This window comes from Pyrgilauda ruficollis, unplaced genomic scaffold (genome assembly GCF_017590135.1).
Source record: "Pyrgilauda ruficollis isolate IOZ18807 unplaced genomic scaffold, ASM1759013v1 scaffold246, whole genome shotgun sequence".
NCBI classification, from domain to species: Eukaryota; Metazoa; Chordata; class Aves; order Passeriformes; family Passeridae; genus Pyrgilauda; species Pyrgilauda ruficollis.
This window is the reverse complement of record NW_024523778.1, coordinates 195,701-216,860: the sequence shown is the minus strand read 5'-3', so window position 1 is coordinate 216,860 and position 21,160 is coordinate 195,701. Positions and strand designations below refer to the sequence as shown.

At 42.6% G+C, this 21,160-nt stretch overlaps 1 protein-coding gene across 1 annotated transcript in view; it reads right to left on the bottom strand.

Annotated features, from left to right (window-relative positions):
- The window catches only part of LRRC7 (leucine rich repeat containing 7), a 53,256-nt gene that overhangs the window by 21,137 nt on the left and 10,959 nt on the right, over nucleotides 1–21,160 (bottom strand). The window contains exons 6-14 of the mRNA XM_041470462.1: nucleotides 15,251–15,314; nucleotides 11,949–12,023; nucleotides 11,345–11,489; nucleotides 10,460–10,532; nucleotides 7,582–7,711; nucleotides 7,005–7,120; nucleotides 4,820–4,889; nucleotides 2,494–2,593; nucleotides 464–582 (exon numbers count right to left, since the gene is read on the bottom strand). Coding sequence (XP_041326396.1) covers nucleotides 464–582; nucleotides 2,494–2,593; nucleotides 4,820–4,889; nucleotides 7,005–7,120; nucleotides 7,582–7,711; nucleotides 10,460–10,532; nucleotides 11,345–11,489; nucleotides 11,949–12,023; nucleotides 15,251–15,314 — 892 coding nt within the window. The remainder of the gene's footprint in view (nucleotides 1–463; nucleotides 583–2,493; nucleotides 2,594–4,819; nucleotides 4,890–7,004; nucleotides 7,121–7,581; nucleotides 7,712–10,459; nucleotides 10,533–11,344; nucleotides 11,490–11,948; nucleotides 12,024–15,250; nucleotides 15,315–21,160) is intronic.

Here is a 21,160-nt window from a genome sequence, read left to right as displayed (position 1 = left end):
ACTTCTGCTTTGAGAGGAATATGGGATTCCCTGTGGGATTCAAATATTCCTGAAAAAGCAGTGGTTGGGTGGTAATTATGTAGAAATAATATAATTTAAATTATATAATTACAATATTATATTAATATATAAATATAATAATAATTTATAATGATAATTTATAATTATAAATATATAAATAGAATAGTATATGAAGAATATAATATAAATATAATAAAATAATATATAATATAATATAATTTATAATAAAATATAGTATGATATAATATGTAAATAAATATAATCTGTAAATAAATATAATCTGTAAATAAAAAAGTTGGGCAGCTATTCTGTCTCAATTCCCTTTGGGACAGAGCAGGAATGTGACACTCAAACCCAAACCCAGCTCAATTCAAGGCCTGCATATTGAACCCTGCCCACAATAAGTGAATCCCAGAGCAGATCCAGCAGTACTCACCTTGACTTTCCCTGGATTCTCCTCCTCTTCCTTCTTGTCCTCGAACTCAAAGGCCACAGTCATCCTCTGCTGCCTCTGCTCCTCCCAGAGAGTGGGGTTGAAACTGTCACTGTCCGACTGGAAATCTGCAGGGAATTGGAAAGGGAGGTGGGAATGATCCAAACGGATTTTCCTGGTTGGTCACCCGGGTGATTGTTTGGAAACTGAAGGGAGAATGAGAAACCGTTCCAGGGTTGTGAATAAAAGTAGGATGAGAGGAGGGGGGAAGCACCAGCAGGGCTTGGAGCAGAGGGGCAGAGTGAAAATGTGAATTTAGTGGAGCTGTGGGAGGAGCAAAGCCTCAATCCAGCCGAGTTTGGGAGCCCTGAGCTCCCACAGCATGGAGCTGGACATTCCCAGCTCCTGCCCGGAGCCAGCAATTCCTGCACACCAGAGCTGGGCTCAGACTGCTCCTGCAAAGCCTGTCTGAAAGCAAAAGGGGCTCAGGAAACGTCAGGGGGAAAGGGTAAATCGGAGAATGTCAGTCTGAAATTGTAAATCAGAAAATATTAGTCTGAAAGTATGGAAATCAGAGAATGTCAGTGTGAAAATCTGAATCAGAGAATGTCAGTCTGAAATTGTAAATCTGAAAATGTCAGTCTGAAAGTGTAAATCAGAGAATGTCAGTCTGAAAGTATGATTCTGAAATTGTAAATCAGAAAATGTCAGTCTGAAAATGTAAATCAGGGAATGTCAGTCTGAAATTGTAAATCAGAGAATGTCAGTGTGAAAATGTGAATCGGAGAATGTCAGGCTGAATGTGTAAATCAGAGAATGTCAGTCTTAAAGTATGATTCTGAAATTGTAAATCAGAAAATGTCAGTCTGAAAATGTAAATCAGGGAATGTCAGTCTGAAAGTGTGAATCTGAAAATGTCAATGTGAAAATGTGAATCCGAAAATGTCAGTATGAAACTGTGAATCAGAAAATGTCAGTGTGAAAATGTAAATCAGGGAATGTCAGTCTGAAAGTGTGAATCTGAAAATGTCAATGTGAAAATGTGAATCCGAAAATGTCAGTATGAAACTGTGAATCAGAAAATGTCAGTGTGAAAATGTAAATCAGGGAATGTCAGGGTGAAGGTGTGCATTGAAATTGTAAATCAGAAAATATCAGTCTGAAAGTGTAAATCTGAAAGTTTTGACATCTGAAAGTGTAAATCAGGGAATGTCAGTGTGGAACTGTAAATCAGAAAATGTCAATGTGAAAATGTGAATCAGAAAATGTCAGTGTGAAAATGTAAATTAGAAAATGTCAATCAGAAAATATCAGTCTGAAAGAATGAATCTGAAAGTGTAAATCAGAACATGTCAGTGTGAAAGTGTAAATTTGAAAGTGTCAATGAGAAATGTCAGTGTGAAAGTGGAAATCTGAAAGCGTCAATCAGAAATGTCAGTATGACAGCCTAAATCTGAAAGTGTCAATCAGAGATGTCAGTGTGAAAGTGTAAATCTGAAAGTGTCAATCAGAAATGTCAGTATGACAGTGTGAATCTGAAACTGTCAATCAGAAATGTCAGTGTGAAAGTGTCAATCAGAGATGTCAATGTGGCATTGTAAATCTGAAAGTGTCAATCAGAAATGTCAGTGTGAAAGTGTGAAAGTGTCAATCAGAAATGTCAGTGTGACAGCGTCAATCAGAGATGTCAGTGTGGCAGTGTCAATCTGACAGTGTCAATCAGAAATGTCAGTGTGACAGTGTCAATCAGAGATGTCAGTGTGGCAGTGTCAATCTGAAAGTGTCAATCAGAGATGTCAGTGTGGCAGTGTCAATCTGACAGTGTCAATCAGAAATGTCAGTGTGACAGTGTCAATCAGAGATGTCAGTGTGGCAGTGTCAATCTGAAAGTGTCAATCAGAGATGTCAGTGTGGCAGTGTCAATCTGACAGTGTCAATCAGAAATGTCGGTCTGGCAGCCTGGGGACACCCCCCGTGTGTTCCAGAGCAGGGATGTCCTGGTGTTTGGCATGTCGGGGAGCAGGGGAGCGCGGCTGTACCTTCGTCGCTGCGGGGCTGCTGCGGGAACATGTAGTTGGTGAGCACTCGCTGCTTGGTCTCGGGGTGCGCCTCGGTCTGCAGCGGGATCAGGGCCTTGGACTGCGGGATGGGAGCACACGGATGAGAATGGCAATAATGGCAATAACATCAATAACAGCAACAACAGCAACAATAACAACAGTAACATCAATAACATCAACAACATCAATAACAACAATAACATCAATAACAACAACAACAATAACAACAATAACATCAATATTATCAAGATCAATAACAACAACAACAACAATCACATCAATAACATCAATAACAACAATAAGAACAATAACATCAATAACATCAATAACATCAAGAGCAACAACAATAACATCAATAACATCAAGATCAATAACAACAACAACAATCACATCAATAACATCAATAACAACAATAAGAACAATAACATCAATAACAACAACAATAACAACAACAACAACAAAAATAACAACAACAATGGGATAATAACAAAAACAACAACAATAATAATAACAATAACAACAATAATAACAATAACAACAACAATATTAACAATAATAACAACAATAATAATAACAACAACAGGATAACAATGACAACAACAATAATAACAATAATAATAAAACCAAAAACAACAACAATAATAATGGGATAATAACAACAACAAAAATAACAACAACAATAACAACAACAATAATAACAACGGGATAATGATGATAATAATAACAATAACAACAATAATAATAATGGGATAATGATGATGATGATAATAATAATAACAACAGGATAATGATAATAATAACAACAATAATAACAATAGCAACAATAATAACGATAATAACAATAACAATAAAAATAATAATGGAATAATAACAATGTAAGAAAATAATAATGATAGTGATAATGATAATAATGATAATGATAATGATAATAATAATAATAATAATAAATAGCAACAATAACAACAATAATAACAATAACCCCACCACCAGAATGGGACCACATGCATTAACTCAGGAGCACCAGGCTGGCTGCAGCTCTGCAGGAACTCAGCTCCCCGTGGGCGGGAGGAGAGCAGAGCCTGCTGCGCCTTCCCTGCGGTTCCTGGCATTCCCAGCAGAACAGGACATGGGGAGAACTGCCTGCTGCTCCAAGGGGAAAGGATCGGGGAGCAGACCTGGCACTGCACTCTTAAACACCCCTTGGGATGCGTTTTAAGCCAGGCCTAACGAAGAGTTAATTAACGATGAGGAGTAAATTCCTGGTGGCTGGCAGTTCACCTGGGAGTAAACCTGGTGCAGGGCACAGCAGAATTCCCAAGGAGCATTCCCTGGGAGTTCCTGCTGGGTTTCACTGCAGCTGGGATGTTTGATCACTGCTTTGCTCTACCCAAAGTCACTCTGATCCAGGAGTGACTGTCACAGCCCAGAGGGTGGAAATCAATCCTTGCTGTGCCACAGGAAAGTCAAAATGCTGGGAAATGTCATATATTTAAAGGGCTGGGGGTGTTCTGTGCCTGGGCTGCACAGCCAGGCAATGTTATTTTTTAAAATGCAAATTTTTAGATGCAAAACCCCAAGAATCCTCATTTAACACATTAAAATTTAATCATAATTCCCTATTACCCCCCGCCCCCTTTCAGATTTCACATTTTTGGCTCGGCTCTAAAACTAAATGTACATTTCAGACTTATTTTAGGGCTCAGCTGCTGCTGGAACCGTTGCATTTCTCAGGGTTCCTGTTGCATAATTTGGTTTAAAATAGAATCCCAAAGAATATCTGCTATAAACCAGAGTCCTGGAACAAAGAAGGGCCCCCTCAGATTTCAAAGGCACAGAAATGAGTTTTCTCCAAAGCAAGACCCAGAGTCCTCGTGCAGCTTTGACTTGTTTGAACTCTGCCTGACTGCAGTGGAGTTTCAAATGTGCAGGGATGGGAGAATGGGTGGGAAAAAGGAAGAGGAAGCCAAGGGTAGAGGAGCAGATGGAGCAAAGGGTGGGAACAGGATAATAACGAGTTTGGGAACGAACATCTTGAATTTCTACTTCAAAAATACTCCCGTGCTACTTTTGCCCTTTATTTACTACTTTGGTAAGGAGGCAGAAGCTGATCCTGGTAAAATAAATCCTGCAAAAGTGATTTTTCCATGGCAAAAAATGACACCCAGCAGGATTTATGGCTGGATATGGAAATCTACAGCTGGGCTGGGAGCAAACCCTTCCAAAATTCTTCTAAATCTTGTATTGAGTGACAAGGTTCATTGACAGCCCCTTTCCTAAGGAAAATGGGAATATTGAAAGGCATTACCTGGTTGTCAGAAAGCCACAAGGCTGCCAGTTCTTTCAGTTTGGTAAAAGTGAAGGGCAAATTCTTCAGTCTGTAAAGGAGAATATTGGGACAAGGTGAATCCTTCATTTCCAAAGTAATTTATTTAAAGATTTGTAGGCAGCATGTTTGTCACACTGGAATAGCTAAAATTTCACTGCTTTTAAAATAAATTTTACTAAAATGCAATATTTTATCAATGTTCCTGTTATTGTTATTCCTATTGCTCCTATTATTATTATTACTATTATTAATCTGATTAATATTCCACATTAAGGGTTCTGTTTGGAAAGCAGAACTGCTGACACCACATCCTTTGGTACTGAGGAGAGACTCATATTTTCCTTTGGTTAAAGTGTAATAAAATTACACATATAAGACAGAAAAAAGAAAAAAAACTTGGTCCCAGGGAGGTTTAGAGGAACCTCAGAGTCACTCACTGAGCTCCCTTTATTGGGCACTGGAGGTTTGGAACAGAAATATTCCAAGATGATGGAAAATTCATTTTTGTTGGAATGTCAGACTAAAGATTGAAATAATATAAATATTCATAGTGAACCTAAATGACAACACTAAATGGAGCAGGGAAAAAACAGCCCAGCATTTTAATGAGACATTTAAACACAGTTTCCTGAAAGGGATCTGGGAGTGGGAATGGGAATGGATGGCAGGATATTTGTGGAATCTTCATTGAAGTTTTTGCCATAACTCCTTCTGAAAAGGCTGTTTCTATAGAATCATGGAATCCAGGGTGGTTTGGGTTGGGAGAGACCCCAAATCCCATCCCATCCCATCCCATTCCATTATCCCATTATCCCATTATCCCATTATCCCATTATCCCATTATCCCACTATCCCATCCCATCCCACTGACACCTTCCATGATCCCAGGCTGCTCCAGCCTGGCCTTGGACACTCCCAGGGATGGAGCAGCCACAGCAAATCTGGGAATTCCATTCCAGGGCCTCCCTACCCTCACATCCAAGAATTCCTTCCCCATTTCCCACCTAACCCTGCTCTTTCCCAACCAGCCTGGCCCAGCCATGGACTGAGGCTCTCCCAGATTTTGGGAGTGACCAAAGGAGCACTGGAAAAACCAAATCCTGGATGAGATCTGGAAAAAACCAGGAGGAAGAGCCCTCTCGTGCCAGACTGCATCCCACAGAAGTGATTCCCACGTTTCTGGTCACCTCAGAACAGAACACAAAAATCAGGACTAGACTGAAAGGGGTCTCTGGGAGGGCACTGGGATGCTCCAGGGAACTCGGGTGGAGAGCTGGGAATCCGAGGGAGAAGAACTGGCCACAGCCCTTGGAATCATGTGGGACAAGACCATTCCATGCTGGTTTTCCAGTTCCATTGCCAACCGAATCACAGAACTCTGCATTTTTCATTTGCTTTGCCAAGACCCCCAGATGAAACTTTTAAACATCGAACAAGGTCTGATTTTAATGACTTTGAAAGGAAAAACCTCAAATTCGGGATCAAAGACAGGGAGCACCCAAAATCATTGCTGGGCTTTGAACATTTCCAGCCAAGCCAAGCCCCAGCCTCTTTTTCTAACACATTTTTTTTTTACTTTTAAATTGTACAGTGCAGGAAAAATTCTTCATCTGTAGCAACACATGTGCAAACACCCTGACTAAATCCTAATTCCGGCCCAGGAGGAGGGAATGACACAGGGAATGGAATTTGTGGGGATGGGTGGTGAGGTCTGAGGAGCTCTTCTGACTTCTGTGGGAGTGACCCCAGAAGTACAGACAGAAAGGGGGGATTCTCTCAGCTCTTTTAGGACAGAAAAGGGGAATTCACTCAGCTCCTTAAGAATGGGAATGGGGAATTCACTCAGCGGTTTTAGGAACTGGAAGGGGGGGTTCTCTCAGCCCTTTTAGGAACAGAAAGAGGGGGATTCTCTTGAAGTTTTCCCTTGGATGTCAAAGGAGCTGAGACCAAACCACAAAGATTAAGAAAAAAACCCCAAGCTTCTTTCCTTAAAGCTTAAATAAATTAAATGATAGTGATGCTCTTTTAAAACTAGAATTCTGAATATATTTTTAATTTTAAAATATATTTCAGAGAAATGTATCTTTACAAAGACGTCAAAGGAAAAGTTTAAATTAAAAAAAATAATTCTTAAATTGGCTAAAAAAAGTGCTGTGAACTGTACCTGTTATCACTCAGATTTAACACCCTCAGCTTCTGCATCTGGCCAATCTCATCAGGCAGAAATTCCAGCTTGTTGGAGCGCAGGGACATCACAGTCACGTTCTTACAGCTCCCAATCTGCGGGAATGGAAAAGCCCAAATGATGGAACCCCAAATTTGGGAATGTTTGTCATCACTTTTCATGTCGGGAGGTGGCTAAATTGAGTTTTACTGAAAGTCACAAAAGGCAGGAAATCCAAAATTCAACCAGAAAACGACATTTTCCTGCTGGCAGGAACCTCAGGGAACACCTGGGGTTCCTCACAGGGATGGGATGGGATGGGATAATGGGATGGGATAATGGGATGGGATGGGATGGATGGGATGGGATGGGATGCATGGGATGCGATGGGATAATGGGATTCTGGTTCCCATGAGACATCCCAGGGATCGGATGGATCCTGGATCCCACAGGACATCCCAGGGATGGGATGGGATAATGGGATAATGGGATGGTGGCTCCCACAGGACATCTCAGGGATGGATGACTGGCTCCCCAGGACATCCCAGCCTGGAATGGGGCATGGAGCAGCTCTCACTTCTCTGGGCAGCTCCGGGAGGAAGTTCTCGTCCACGGCCAGGGTGCGCAGGTTGTGCAGGTACCCGATGGTGGAGGGCAGCGACTCCAGCTCGTTGCAGCTGCAGTCAAATTCCTCCAGCAGGGACAGGCTGGAATGGGAAACCCCTCGTTAGTGGCCCTGCAGGGTCTGCATCACCCAATTAACAGCCCCCAAACCTCCGGGAGCTTCACCAGCTCCAGGCTCCACCAGCCCTGAGAGGGAACACCCAGGGGAGATCTGCTGGGGCTGCCCTGGATCCCTGGCAGCGTCCCAGGCCAGGCTGGAGCAGCCTGGGACAGTGGAAGGTCTTTGAGGTCCATCCCAACCCAAATCATTCCATGATTTCCCTGGCAGGAGTCTATAACAATGGGATTTGGCTGCTTGGTTTTCCCATGCTACCGTTCAGATTTTCTGGGATATTGAGGATATTGAAGAACGTGGATTCCAAGGACTTCAGACAGAGATCAGGGCCAGCAAGGTCATGGAAGCAAGAATTTAATGTTTGCTAACCCAAGTGACAGGTTTAAGGGTTGAAGTCTGGGGTCTGGGTCACCAGACACCACTGAGGGGGAGTGGGAATATATTCCAATGGGAATATATGGATGTCCTGCACATTACAGAGTGAGATATACAAATATACACATTAAATACACAGGTTATAGACATACATTAAAATATTCTGAAGAAGAATTTCCTAATCTTCTAAAACAAGACTGCACATTAAAATCCTTCAAGTGAAAGCTGTGTGAGCACCACAAGTGCCAGCAGCCAGCTCCTCTGCCCCCTTTGCTCCTCACCTTCCACCTCTTACTCTCAAATACTTTAATCAGAGTAAGGTTAAGTAACAGCCAATTATTTCCCATCTCCCTGACCACTGCCTTAGGGACTTGTCAGGGGATTCTCTGTTTTTTCCACAAATATTTTGGAGGATCTGTTAAGAGGTTTAGCTCTGACCACGCCTTCCACAGACCTTGTTCTGTAGGATTCACAGGAGTCTCAGCTGCAGGACTGGGTCTTCACTCTGTATCTAATTCACCTTTATTTCAGTTTCTTAATTGAAAAGATCTTTCCGCCTTCAGATTTGCTGCCAAATGAAAGCAGGGATTGCTGTCCCTCCCAGGGAACCTGCAGAACTTCCCTGTAATTGCTTTCCTGGGAAGCCTGGGACACTTCCAGGGATGGGGCAGCCACAGCTTCAGCTGTGCCCCCCTGTCCTCATCCTAATCACTGATCTCAGCTCTTCCAGCTCCATTCCCTCTGGTTCTTCCACTCCAGATCCTGCTCAAACCTGGGAATACAGATCTGCTCTGGCACAGGCTGGACCCGTGCCCCAGACACTGCCCCAGGCCCAGCTGGGGGTCCCAAATTCCCCCAGGCACCTTCCCACCCCCCAGATCCCACGGGGAACATCTCCAGCCCTCTGCTGCACCAGGGAATTCACGGGCATCCCTGGTTTTGTGTGGAATGTTTGGTTGAGCCACCACAGACTGGTCCTTTGCAGAGAAATCCCAAAAAACGAGGGTGGAACTGCCCAGCAGAGCATGAAGCCAGCACGGAGTGCTCTCACGGAGCAATCCCAGAGGGAATGTTCCCCCTCCACACTGCCCATCCCTGGGGGACGGGGACAGCCTCTGGGGGGGTTCCACCACTGGAATTTCGGAGGAAATTTCCTGGCAGGAACCCATCCAAAGGGATGAGGCAGAGAGCTGAGTTCCCTGTGATGTGGGACACTCTGCCCTCGATAGAGGAGAGGGAATTTTTCACTGGAAAAGCACAGCCAGGGGCTCCAGCACAAGGTGGAGAGCCCAGGTGATCCCAGCTGCTCTGCAATTCCACTTCGGAGCAGTGGCTGTGCCTTTGGAAATGGAAATAAGGCTCCGTGGCAAACACTGAAGAGATGCTGGGCTAAAACAGGGAATTCCCCTTCAACAATAATAAAAAATAAAAGGTTTAAAGGGTTTTAGAACCCGACTCCCAAAATTGCTGAAGCTGGATTTAAATCCATCTTTCTGCAGCATCCAGGAGATCTTGGAGCCTCCTGAGCTTTCACTTGGAGGAGAACTTGCTGCTCCACAGAGATTTGGAGAGCAAAGATTTGCCCTTCAGTGATTCCCATCACCAGCTTTTAATGCTCCCCATAAAAATCCCATAAACACAAAACACTCCAAGGATGAGCCAGCCTGGGCTTTCACTGGCTGCAGCTGGAACAGGTCACAAACAGGGATTATTTTTCCCAAATGGCATCACAAAAAGCTAAATTCTCATTGAAACAGGCCAGGGCCAGGGTGTGGATCAGCCTGGGATGGTGGGAGGTGTCCCTGCCCTGGCAGGGGTGGGATGGGATCATTCTGGAGGATTTTGGAAGCCACCAAGCTGCAGCCCCTCAGCAGAAGGAGGCAGAGCCATGTGAGACCCCACACCAGAGAGCTTCCCATGATCCCAGCCCCTGGAATCCTCCTGGCTTTCCCACAGAGGTTTCTGTCATATTTTAGGAACTCTCCATCCCTGTGAGGCCACAGCCAGATCCTTGTGAGCTCCAAGCCCTGGCTGTTGCCATGGAAACAGATGGATTTCCCCCAAATTCTTCTGCTTTCCCTTCTCTGCTCATCCAAATTGATTCACACCCAAACCTTTGGTTTTCCTCTTGGAAAACTGGATGTATTTTACCTTCTTCCCCCTTGCACTGAAAAATCCCCAGGACTAAAAGTAGTGCTCCAAATTTCAATGTCACAACCTGGGGGTTGGAAGTTATTTCATAATTCAAAGTATATTTGTCTTATTTTCTATTTGAAAGCCCACACTCCTTGAGCAGAAGGGGAAAGGTATTTTAATTAAAAATGATGGAAGTTGGACTCACTTTCCAATGGCGTTGGGCAGGATGGTGAGCTGGTTGTCATCCACTTTCAGGGTTGTCAGTCTCTTCAACAATCCTGCAGGAAGAAATGATGGATAAACAGCTCCCATGGAGATCTCCTGGAATCCCATGAGCAATGGTGTGCAGCCCTGAACAGCTCTGCTCTGGATTTTAGGGAGCATCATTCCAAATGGATTTATTCCTGCTAAATGCCCTCTAAAAACCAGTCTGGGGGAACAAAAATCCTGGGATTGATGGGGAGATGTAGAAGAACAAGATGGAAAATAGGAGGAGAAGACACCCAGTAAGAATGTCAATAATTAGAAGCTTTAGTTAGCAATCTTTGTTGGAATCTGAGTAAATTGATTTAAAATCGAGGAATCTTATAGTTCCGTGTTCAAAGGGAAAGGGAAAAGGGCTCAGGACTGAGAAGAAATATCCCAAGGGACAGAGGGATGTGATCCTGAATAATCCAGGAATTCCATGTATGTAAAACAGACAAAATAAAAATTCACAGTTTGAATTATTTCCTTTTTATTCCCTTTTCCTACTGTGAGTGAGCAGCAATCCCATCCTCACTCCCAGACTGATTTTTACATTTAAATGGAATTAATTCTGCCTTTCTCGGCTTCTTCTCCTAAAAACAGCAAACCAGCTGGACCAGTTCCTTCCAGCCAGGGAATTCTGCTCCTGCCTTTACAAAATGGGACTGTCCAGACACCATTTTCTGCCTCCTTTGGGACTGAATGGCAGGCCTTTCTCCATGACTAGAAAATCCCAAATTTCCAAAAATTCCAAAAAATTAAATTCCAAAAATTTAAAAAAAAATATATATTAAAAAAATTTAAAAATCTATCAAAGGGAGAGGAATCCCAGATCCTTCCTCACCTATGGAATCTGGCAGCTGCTGCAGCATGTTGGAGGAGAGGAGGAGATCCTCCAGCCCCTCACAGCCCGAGATGTCCAGGTCGACCGTCTCGATCCTGTTTTTGGACACATCCAGGTACACGAGCTGTTTTAACTTCCCTATAGACTTAATAGCACGTGAGACAGAGTTACTTGAGCAGATAGAGCTGTTAATTAGAGCGTTAATTAGAGACAAACACACAAATCCAGCTGATCCGGGGTTATCTCAGTGCCCTTCGGCAGGGCCGGGGAGGGCTCAGCCTCAAAGGAACAAAATTAACCCTCCCAGGTTAATTAATGTGCTCCAAATTCATTAAATCTGCTGGGATTTGGCATTCCTGGGCATGCAGCTGAGGTACTTCTCCATCTGGATACAGATCCAAGGGATATTCCCAATTCCCACCTTCCACCAGGCAGGTGGAGCTTTTCTGTGTTGAACCATCCCAAAACTTTTATGTGAATGAATGAATTAATTAATTAATGACTCTCTGCACCCCCCCAAGGAAATGCACAGGCAGGTGTTCCCTGCCAGGCAAACAGGGAATCACCAAATCACCCAATAATTCCCTAAAATAAATGTCCATACCCCAGGTAGCACTTGCAAGGAATTGTTGTCCATCCACAACTCCTTCAGGTTCTGGATTTGTTCAAGAACCTCAGGCTGAGGAAAAGAATAAACAATGATGGGCAGCTAAGTAAAGCAATGCATCTTTAGTTAAATAAAAATCAATGTTTTCTTAAAAAAATAAAGCTTCCCTCTTCACTTCCCTTTGGTTTTTCATACCCCAGCCTTCCAGGAGTTCAAGGACAAGAAGAGAACATTCTCTTCATGTAATTTAACCACTCCTGCTCTTTATCAGAACTTGTACAATTTAAGAACCTTTTGCAAAAGAAATGAGGCCAAAGGACACGTCCTGGGGAGATTTACCATCTGCAGCTGGCACAGCCAGGAGTCAGAAGGCACAGGAGAAAATGATAAAACCTGCAACTGCAGAATCAAACTTTCATCTGTTTTATTCTTTTTTGGGGTATCAGTGAGAGGAGCTAAAAAAGGCAATTCCCCACATCACTCCTCTCTCCTTACAGCTGTGAAATCCCAGAATTACAAATCCAGGCCACAAATATTCCCAGGTTTCCTCAGCAGTGTTTTCTTTCCCATAAAACACTTTCCCCAGCAAACCAGCACTTGGAATTCGCCTTTGCCCTCTCAGGTTGTAGAGATTTTTTTTCCAAAGCCTGTCAGAACCCGGTATTAAACGCTCCAGGAAATATTCCGTGAAAAATTCCATTCCAAATCAGCTTTTGGAAGCAGAACAATTGCCCTGGAATGATTCCAACACAGGCAGAAGCCAATGGACCTCCAGACCCCAAGAGAGACCTGGAGTTATCCCGCGTGCTCTGGTTTGGAATGTTGCCATTCCCAGGGGAAATCTGATTTTCCACTTGCCCAGGGAATGGTGGGAGAAGCTCCTGATGCCTCAGCAGGTGAGAACAAAGCTGATGAACAGGAGAACTCACCCCTTGTTTTCCACATCTCCACGTAATGAGCTCCTATTAAAAACCAGTGGTGAGCATTTTAAAGATGATTTATTTTGCCTCTGTTAATTCCATTGAAATTCCGCTGTCCTCCCATGATTAAAACCACTTCTCATTTCCAGCCTGAACTGATTAATGGGCATTTGATACTATTTGTTCCTGTGCTGATTAATGTTTCTTTATCCCTCTGGAGTGTTCATGGGCTGAGGTCATTATGGATAATCATAATTTCCCCTCTCAACTTTAATTTGCTTTTCGATCCCTCTCATTAACAGACACCTTTCTTCAAGGCCTGTTCCCGGGCTGTGCAGAGCACACTTTGATGGGGAATTCCTTGGATTGTGATTTCCCAGGATGATGGAATTTCCCATTATTGTGGGGCACCACGGAATATTCCACATTATGGCCCACCATGATCCAGATCTCGTGGATGGGTTGGTATTAAAGTGCCATTAAAAACTCCTTTGTCTGTGTTAGAAATGCTTCGCTTTGGGCCTGTTTGAGGAATATTCTCATTTTTCACATAGGATGCTGCAATTGGAATAGAGTGGAATGGGAATAGGAATAGGACAGAAAAGGGATAGGAATTTGACAGAATAGAATAAAATAGAACAGAATAGAATAGCAACAGGAATAGAATAGGGATAGGAATAGGAACAGGAACAGAACAGGAGGGACCCAGCTGGAAGGGTTTTACACTGACCACCCAGTCCTGCTCCCTGACCGACTCAGTCTGACCAAACCTTAAAGGATATTATTCAGGGAATTGTCCAAATGTCCCTTTCCAGGAGCTGTCCCAGGGTCTGAGCACCCTCTCCCTGCAGAAAAGCTTCCTGGGATCGAGTCAGAATGGAAGACTCACAGGAATTCCTGAGAAAGCCACATTCTATCTCATCCCCTTTCCTTTTCCTCCCCTCCTGAATTTCTCCCAAAGCCTCGCTGCAGACTCCTGGACCTCTGGAGCCAAACCTGGCAGAGCTGCTCCTCCTCCTCCTCCTCCTCCTCCCCCAGGTTTGACTCCCCAGAGGGAACCAGGGAGGTGCCAAACTTTGGGAATTGCTGCTCCTGGAGTGACAGGAGCTGCCTCTTCCCTTCCTTCAGGGAGCCAGACTGGCATTCCAGGAGAGCACAGGTCTCCCTGGATCTGGGAGCCCTGATCCCAGCAGGGTGGCTGAGCAGAGCAGAAGATAAATAAATGAACAGAAAATAAATGAAGAGAAAATAAATAAAGAGAAGCTCATTCTGGCCGTGGCTCCATCAGGAAGGACACAGAGTTCTCCAGCCCCAAAAAGTCACAAAGTGGGAAAAAGTCAAAAAGTGGGAAAGTCACAACAGCCCCAGGACAGCAGGGAAATGAGGCTCTCCCACACCACCCACCCACCTTTCTCCTCTAAAAGGGAATTTCTATGGAAACCCAAATCAGATGTTAAGCATCCATGAAAACAGGTCCTTTTAATCCTTTTTTTCCAGGTGTGAGTTAAACTAGCACCACCTTTCCTGAGACATTCCTGCACATTCCCACTGTGCCTTGGCCTCTTGGGCCATTTGGCTCCTGGAATTTGATTCCAGTTCTTACATTTTGGCTGAAAAATGAGTCAACTCGGGAATTCTGGCCCTAGCAGGAGGAGGGGATCACCTCTCTCCTGGTCTGTCACTCGTGGGATCACTGGGCTGCCGTGGAAATATGTGGAATATTGTCCAATTCCTTTCAACCCCCACAAACCCAAGCCACCCCCAGAAGAGAGGCTCTGAACTCGGGCAGGATTTCATTCCTACAATTAAAATTCCAAGCAGCTCTTCCGAAAATTTCTCTCTGTTTATCCACGCTGAAGATTTTAATTAAAAATTGGAGTTAAATCCTCTCTTTCCTCCTGCACGGAATAAATGAGCAGCCTGGAACAGGGTGGGAGCTGCTCCATAAAACAGATGTGGAGACTTTGCTACAGCTTTGTAGCACCAGGTGACATTTCAGGGCTTGTTTGAGGTGGAATTATCTCAGTTTTAACTAAAGCTACAGGAGCTATTCCCTTGTAGGACTGCAATCCCTGATCCTGTTCAAGGAACAGCACCTCTCACTTCCTATGCTGACAACAGGGAACATTCCCCAAAGATTTCAATCTCAGGGAGATTCATTCTGATTTTGGGGATGAGTTAGGGGCAGAAACTCCTCAGGGAGTCCAAAATTGCCATCTGCTGGAATTGCAGAATCCCAGACTGGCTTGGGCTGGAGGGAAACGTGTCCCTTGCCCAAGGCCACGACCCCACAAAGCCTCTGCAGTAAAAGTTCAATGTCCCATGGACAGAGCACCCAAACCCCCCAGGTTTGCCCTTAAAATCCGGAGCATTTCTTACCAGCTCAGAGAACTCGTTATTGCCCAGGTCGAGCCTCTCCAGCTGAGTCAGTTTGTGCATTGACCTGCAGCAGGTGGGGAAAGACTCAAAATGAGATTTCACTGGCAAAACGTCAGCCAGGTTTCTGTGGCATGAAAATGAAGCTGCATTGCTACTCTGATGGCAAAAAAGAATGTGGTGCTGATGCAAATTTTAATATATTCCATCCTTGACACATTGACTGAGGTCATTGAACCCAAAAGCCACCAACAGTTGTTTTCACATAAAAATAAACACAATCTTGGTAGATTTTTGTGTATTTGCCCAGGGAAAAATCCCCCATGTTATATCCATAAGTTGTTGAAATTAAATACAACAGAAATTGTGGTTTTTTGAGAGAGATTTATGCATTTGCTGTGGTTTTTTATAAACCACTAGAAAGCGTTTGGACTCTTGAGCCAGGTCCCCTGCTTTGAGGTTCAGATTTAGTCAAGTTCAAAGTTAATAAATCAATTTTTGCCTTTGTTTCCATGAACAAAACTGGAGCAGGGCTTTGTCCCAAGGGCAGAATTTCTCCTTAAGCCCTGGCAGACCAAAGTGAACCAAACACCACGCTGGGTGGGGGGGGTGCAGTGAAAAAAAGAGGATAAAAATAATTAAATCATTTAACATGAATTGCAACAGCAGTTCAGAGGCCTCTTGAGGTAATCAGATCCTAATCAAAAAATTAGCATAGCCTTAATTGCTGTGATCTAAAATACCAACCATTTTATCTCTGCAATTTGTACCAGAGGTGAAAGTGATTTTTGTTGGAAGGCTGGGCTGAAAAACAGCATTTCAACCTGGCTGTGCTGAGAGCACTGCTGCTGCTTCACTGCCAGAAAATGTCACTTTTCCTTCGTTAAAACAGGGAAACAAACTCCAAAAAACAGGAATTAAACTCCGCAGGAACAGGAAATAAACCCCAGAGAAACAGGGAATAAACTCCATGGAAATAAGGAAATAAACTCCTCAGAAATAGGAAATAAACCCTACAAAACCAGGAAAGTGAACTCCACAGGAGCACGAAAATAAACTCCACAGAAACAGGAAATAGGAAATAAACTCCACAGAAATAGGAAATAAACCCCACAAAACCAGGAAAAGAAAACCCAGAGAAACAGGGAATATTCTCCACAGAAACAGGGAAATAAATGCCACAGAAATAGGAAATAAACTCCATGAAAACAGGAAATAAACCCCACAGGACCAGGGAAACAAACTCCACTGAAATGTATCACCATATATTATTATAACTAATATTTTAATTATTACACACATCATCTATTACCTCTATTATGGAAATGTTCATATTTTATATATCTCTGTTATGTCTTTTCAATGATTAAATCCTGGAACTCTTCAGAGAATAAATCACTTAAATTGATGAAACCTTGGTCTTTCATCCCAAATTCTTCTGAACACATCTCTAACAGCTTTGGGGCTTTGACTGTAAATTCAGCTCCAAATGCAACTTTTTAACATTAAAAGTTGTGCCATTTCTACAGTGGAAAAGACCTTAAATCTCATCTGGACCCTGCCTGTGGAACTGGATGGGATTTCAGCTCCCTCCCCACCCAAACCAGCCTGGAATTCTGGGATTCTATGAAGAATAATTAATAATAATTATTAATCGATTAACAGCATAAAAGAATTTTATATAAAATTAAAACAAATTAACAAAATAAAGTATAATAATAAAATAATTTTAAAATTAAAATTAACAATAGATTTTCCAGACAACGTCACCCCCTTTAAAAATAGGAAAAGCCTTTTTTCCCAAAGCAAAACAATGGGAAAAGCCTTTTTTTTTTTTTTTTTTTTCCCAAAGCAAAATAATGGGGGAAAACCTTTTTTTCCAAAGCAAAACAATGGGAAAAACCTTTTTTTCCTAATGCAAAACAATGGGAAAAGCCTTTTTTCCCCTAAAGCAAAACAGTGGGAAAAGCCTTTTTTCCCCCCAAAGCAAAACAATGGGAAAAACCTTTTTCCCTAAAGAAAAACAATGAGAAAAAGACTTTTTTTTCCCCAAAGCAAAACAATGGGAAAAACCTTTTTCCCCTAAAGCAAAACAATGAGAAAAGCCTTTTTTTTTTTTCCCCTAAAGCAAACAATGGGAAAAGCCTTTTTTCCAAAGCAAAACAATGAGAAAATTATTTTTTTTTTCCCCAAGCAAAACAATGGAAAAGCCTTTTTTCTTTTTCCAAAGCAAAACAATGGGAAAAGCCTTTTTTTTTTTTTTCCCAAAGCAAACAATGGGATGCATTTCCCAGCCTTTTCCCCGAGCAGCAAACGGATCCAGCTTGGACAATCCTGAAGGGAAACCTGGCGGTAGCAGCTGCCGATTAAAATATTGCCAATATTTTGATAAGGCAGAGAAGCTGGGGGGTGTGAGCTCCCCGAGTCAGCCAGAGCTGCTGCCTGAGGAAAACAGGGCACCAGGAAATATTTGTAAACCCAAAGTGTGCCAAACACTTCCCTTCTCCACCAGGAACCCGGGAGAAAGTGGAGCAGCAGCTCAAAAAATAGCAGGAGAAAAGAGAAGCTTTTCCCTAAATTTATCCCCCCAGCCTGGACAGATTCTCAGCTGATTTAAATTGTCTCTTCCACTGACTTCAACACACTTCAAAAAAACCAAAAAACAGAAAAACAACCCTGTGATTTTTGCCAAGCAGCTTCCAAAAGTGGGGTTTGGGAAGGGCTGAGGATGTGGGGAATGTGGATTTTGTGGCAGGGAAGCTTTGGACCGCGCCGTTATCAGGCTCCTGGAAATAAAAATCACTTTTGTGCAGCAAATTCCTGCCAGAAGGGAGGCAAAGGATTGGGAGAGCTGTAATCTTGGAATGTCATTCTGGAATTTCTGGATTCATTTCTCCCTTTGGGGCAAAGCCCTGGCTGCAGAAAGCACAAAAACTGTCACTCCACGGAGTTAGAAACTTCAAAATTTGCAAATTTAACCTCTGTAAAACAGCCTTTGTTGTTAATAACAGGAAGAATCTTGTTTAATTCGCTTGATTTTGTTTTAAAAACAAAACAAAAATCTGCTTTTCACACAGTTTTCATGATGCTGTTTAGAAACCTTAATGTGTTTAACCTCCTTATATACAGTCCCAGCCATTTAAGAAATAACCATAAATAAGAGTTACAGATAATCCAAATAAATCTGAATTTCAGCGAGAACAGGAAAACTTCCCCCCTCTGCCTTTCTCCCAGATGATTTTTTCCTGCATTTTGGGGAGTTGTGGATACCTGGCACATTCATTTGGTGGGATTAATTCAAATTAAAACTTTGGGTCTATCTCTAAATCTGAGGGGAGAGAGAGAAATGGAAAAAAAAGTGGGAAGGCCTGGGAAAAAAATTGGAATGAATGTCAGAGAAAAATGTCATTTTTTCACACTGTATTTACAGAAAAAAGTCAAAGGACGGAAAATTGCATTTTCTGGAAATTCCTAGGAGAAAGTTCTTGTGGGTGAAAAATGCATTTTTCCCCCAAGATGTAATTGGGAAGCCAAGCCAGATATTTTCAATTACAACTGCACCAAAATCTTGTTTTCATCCCTTCATTCATTACCCAGAAGGAAAACCTTAATTGAGGAAGATCCTTCTTGTGTCCATTTCTCCTTCCAATATTTTAATGGAAATTTTTAACCAGGCTGCCCTTGTGTGGTTTTAGATTATGAGAAGAAAATTTATCCAGTTTTCCATTTATCAAGGAAAATATTGGAGCAGTGATAGCAAAATATTATACAAAATGGGAAAAATTTAATTTTTATAGAACTGAATGCGCAGAAATCCTTCTGTAACTTAAATTTTGGCAGCTAAAAACCCCAGAAACTCAGCCCAGCTTGAGGGATTTGGAGAAAAAGGCAGAGCAGAAAATTCCTACATTCCATTGCCCACAACAGGCAAAGCCAAACAACGATTTCCAAGGAAAAAAAATCTGAATTTTGAATTCGAAAGGCAAACAATGACTTTCCAAGGGAAAAAAAAAAATCTGAATTTTGAATTTGAAAGGCAAACAATGACTTTCCAAGGGGGAAAAAAAAAAAAAATCTGAATTTTGAAGGCAAAAATAAAGAATAAAACTGGGGGGGCTGAAATCAACCCCTCTTTTCACAGGGTTCTGTTTGGGCACAGTCAGAGCATAAAAGAATCAAGAGTTAAAATCAGAATTCAAAACACTGGTTTAGATTTTAAGGCTGAAAACTGAGGAGGATAAAATGAGTGATTTTAACAAAAGGAAAATAAAGGAAAAAGGAAAATACAGCCCAGCTCATCACCATCATCATCATCATCCTCTTCTTGTCCATGAAGCCCTTCCATTCCTGACGCCGAGCAGGAGGAGAAGGACAAGGGTGAAATATTTCGGAAGATTGCAAAGAGAGAGCTGGAAAATCTGATTATTTCAGGAATTTCAGGCCGAAACCCCCAGAGAACAGAGCAGAGCACCCAAACAAAGGAGAGCAGAGGAGATCAAAGTGCTGGAGTCACACTTTGCTGTCACATCCTCTGGGCTGGGATGTCCCATTTCTGGCTGCTTTCAGCCCATTTCCCCAGTTCCCACTTTCCCCAGGGAACACGTTCCCTGGGAGTGCACACAAACACTGAAACATCTCCCCTCCAGTCTGCTTTTTAGATAAATAGAATTAAAAAAAAATTATATATTATAAAATATTAGAAATATTTAAAATAAATGTTATTTTTAGGCCCTCCCTTACCCTGCACTGTGCGATTCCTGTTTTTCCTATCAGGACCTGCTCCAGCCTTTCCCATTTCCCAAATGAGCTTTTTTCACCCCAAACTGATGTTTTGGGGTTTGAACATCCTGTTGGAGTCCTGAGAGCAATCAGGACTATTGTGATTTTATTCTGATTTTTCCTTTGACCTCGGGAGGAATGTGGGATCTGCCCCGTGGCACAAACCTCCCTCGGGCTCCGGTGAGAATTCCCTGGCAGGTCCTTTGGGATCGCTGCCTCCCAGGCACTTCTCACCCCTCCAGCTCTCCCATCCCTCATTCCCAGCCTCATTCCCACCCGGAGAGCTCCTGATTTATCCCACTGGTCCCTTAGGACGTGACTTTGCACCTTAAATCCCAAATTCTGGCCCATTCTTTTGGCACCGCAACTCCTCCTCCTCCAGAAGCACATCAATCCTGAAGCCCAGGAGAAATCCTGCTGGGTTTTTTTAATTTTATTTTTATTTTTCCCCACATCAGGATGTCATTTTCCCAGCGGGTCCTGCAGGAGAACAATTCCTGCTGCCAAAAAGCCCCAAGGATGCGCGGAGAGCCGTCCTTGCTGGGGAGGCAGCGACTCGGAGGGTGAGAGCACAAATCCAGGGAATTCCTCTTCCCTCCAGACCCCGCTGAGCCACCAGGCCCCAGGGAGGGCCCTGCAATCCTTCCCGTTTTCCGGGTGAATTTGGGAACAAATCCCCCAGCACCTTGGGAAGGTTTTCCTCTGCCCAGGTGTGGGAATTGGAAAAACAAAAACTTCCGCAGGCGCCAAAAGATTTGATCGACAGCCTCAGAAAAAAACTTAGATTAATGTAAAAATACAAGACATTAAACATGAAACATGAAACAGACACAGACATGAAATATAAACATAAAAAAACCATCAACTTGTGTTTCTATAGTTATAAGTAAGAATATGCCTTAAGTAAGTGAGAAGCTCTATTAATAAAATAGTGAAGAGTTTATAATATAAAAGTGTAGTTTTATAAAGCTAAGAATTTAAAAGTTATAACAGAAACATGTGTGTGCATGTAAGTTAAAAACCCATTAGAGTATCCACAGTACAACAGAAGTAAAAATGATAAGTCAGAAAAATAGAATACACCCTGTAACAACTATTAGTTTTTAAAATTATATAAAATTCAGCGAGAACAGG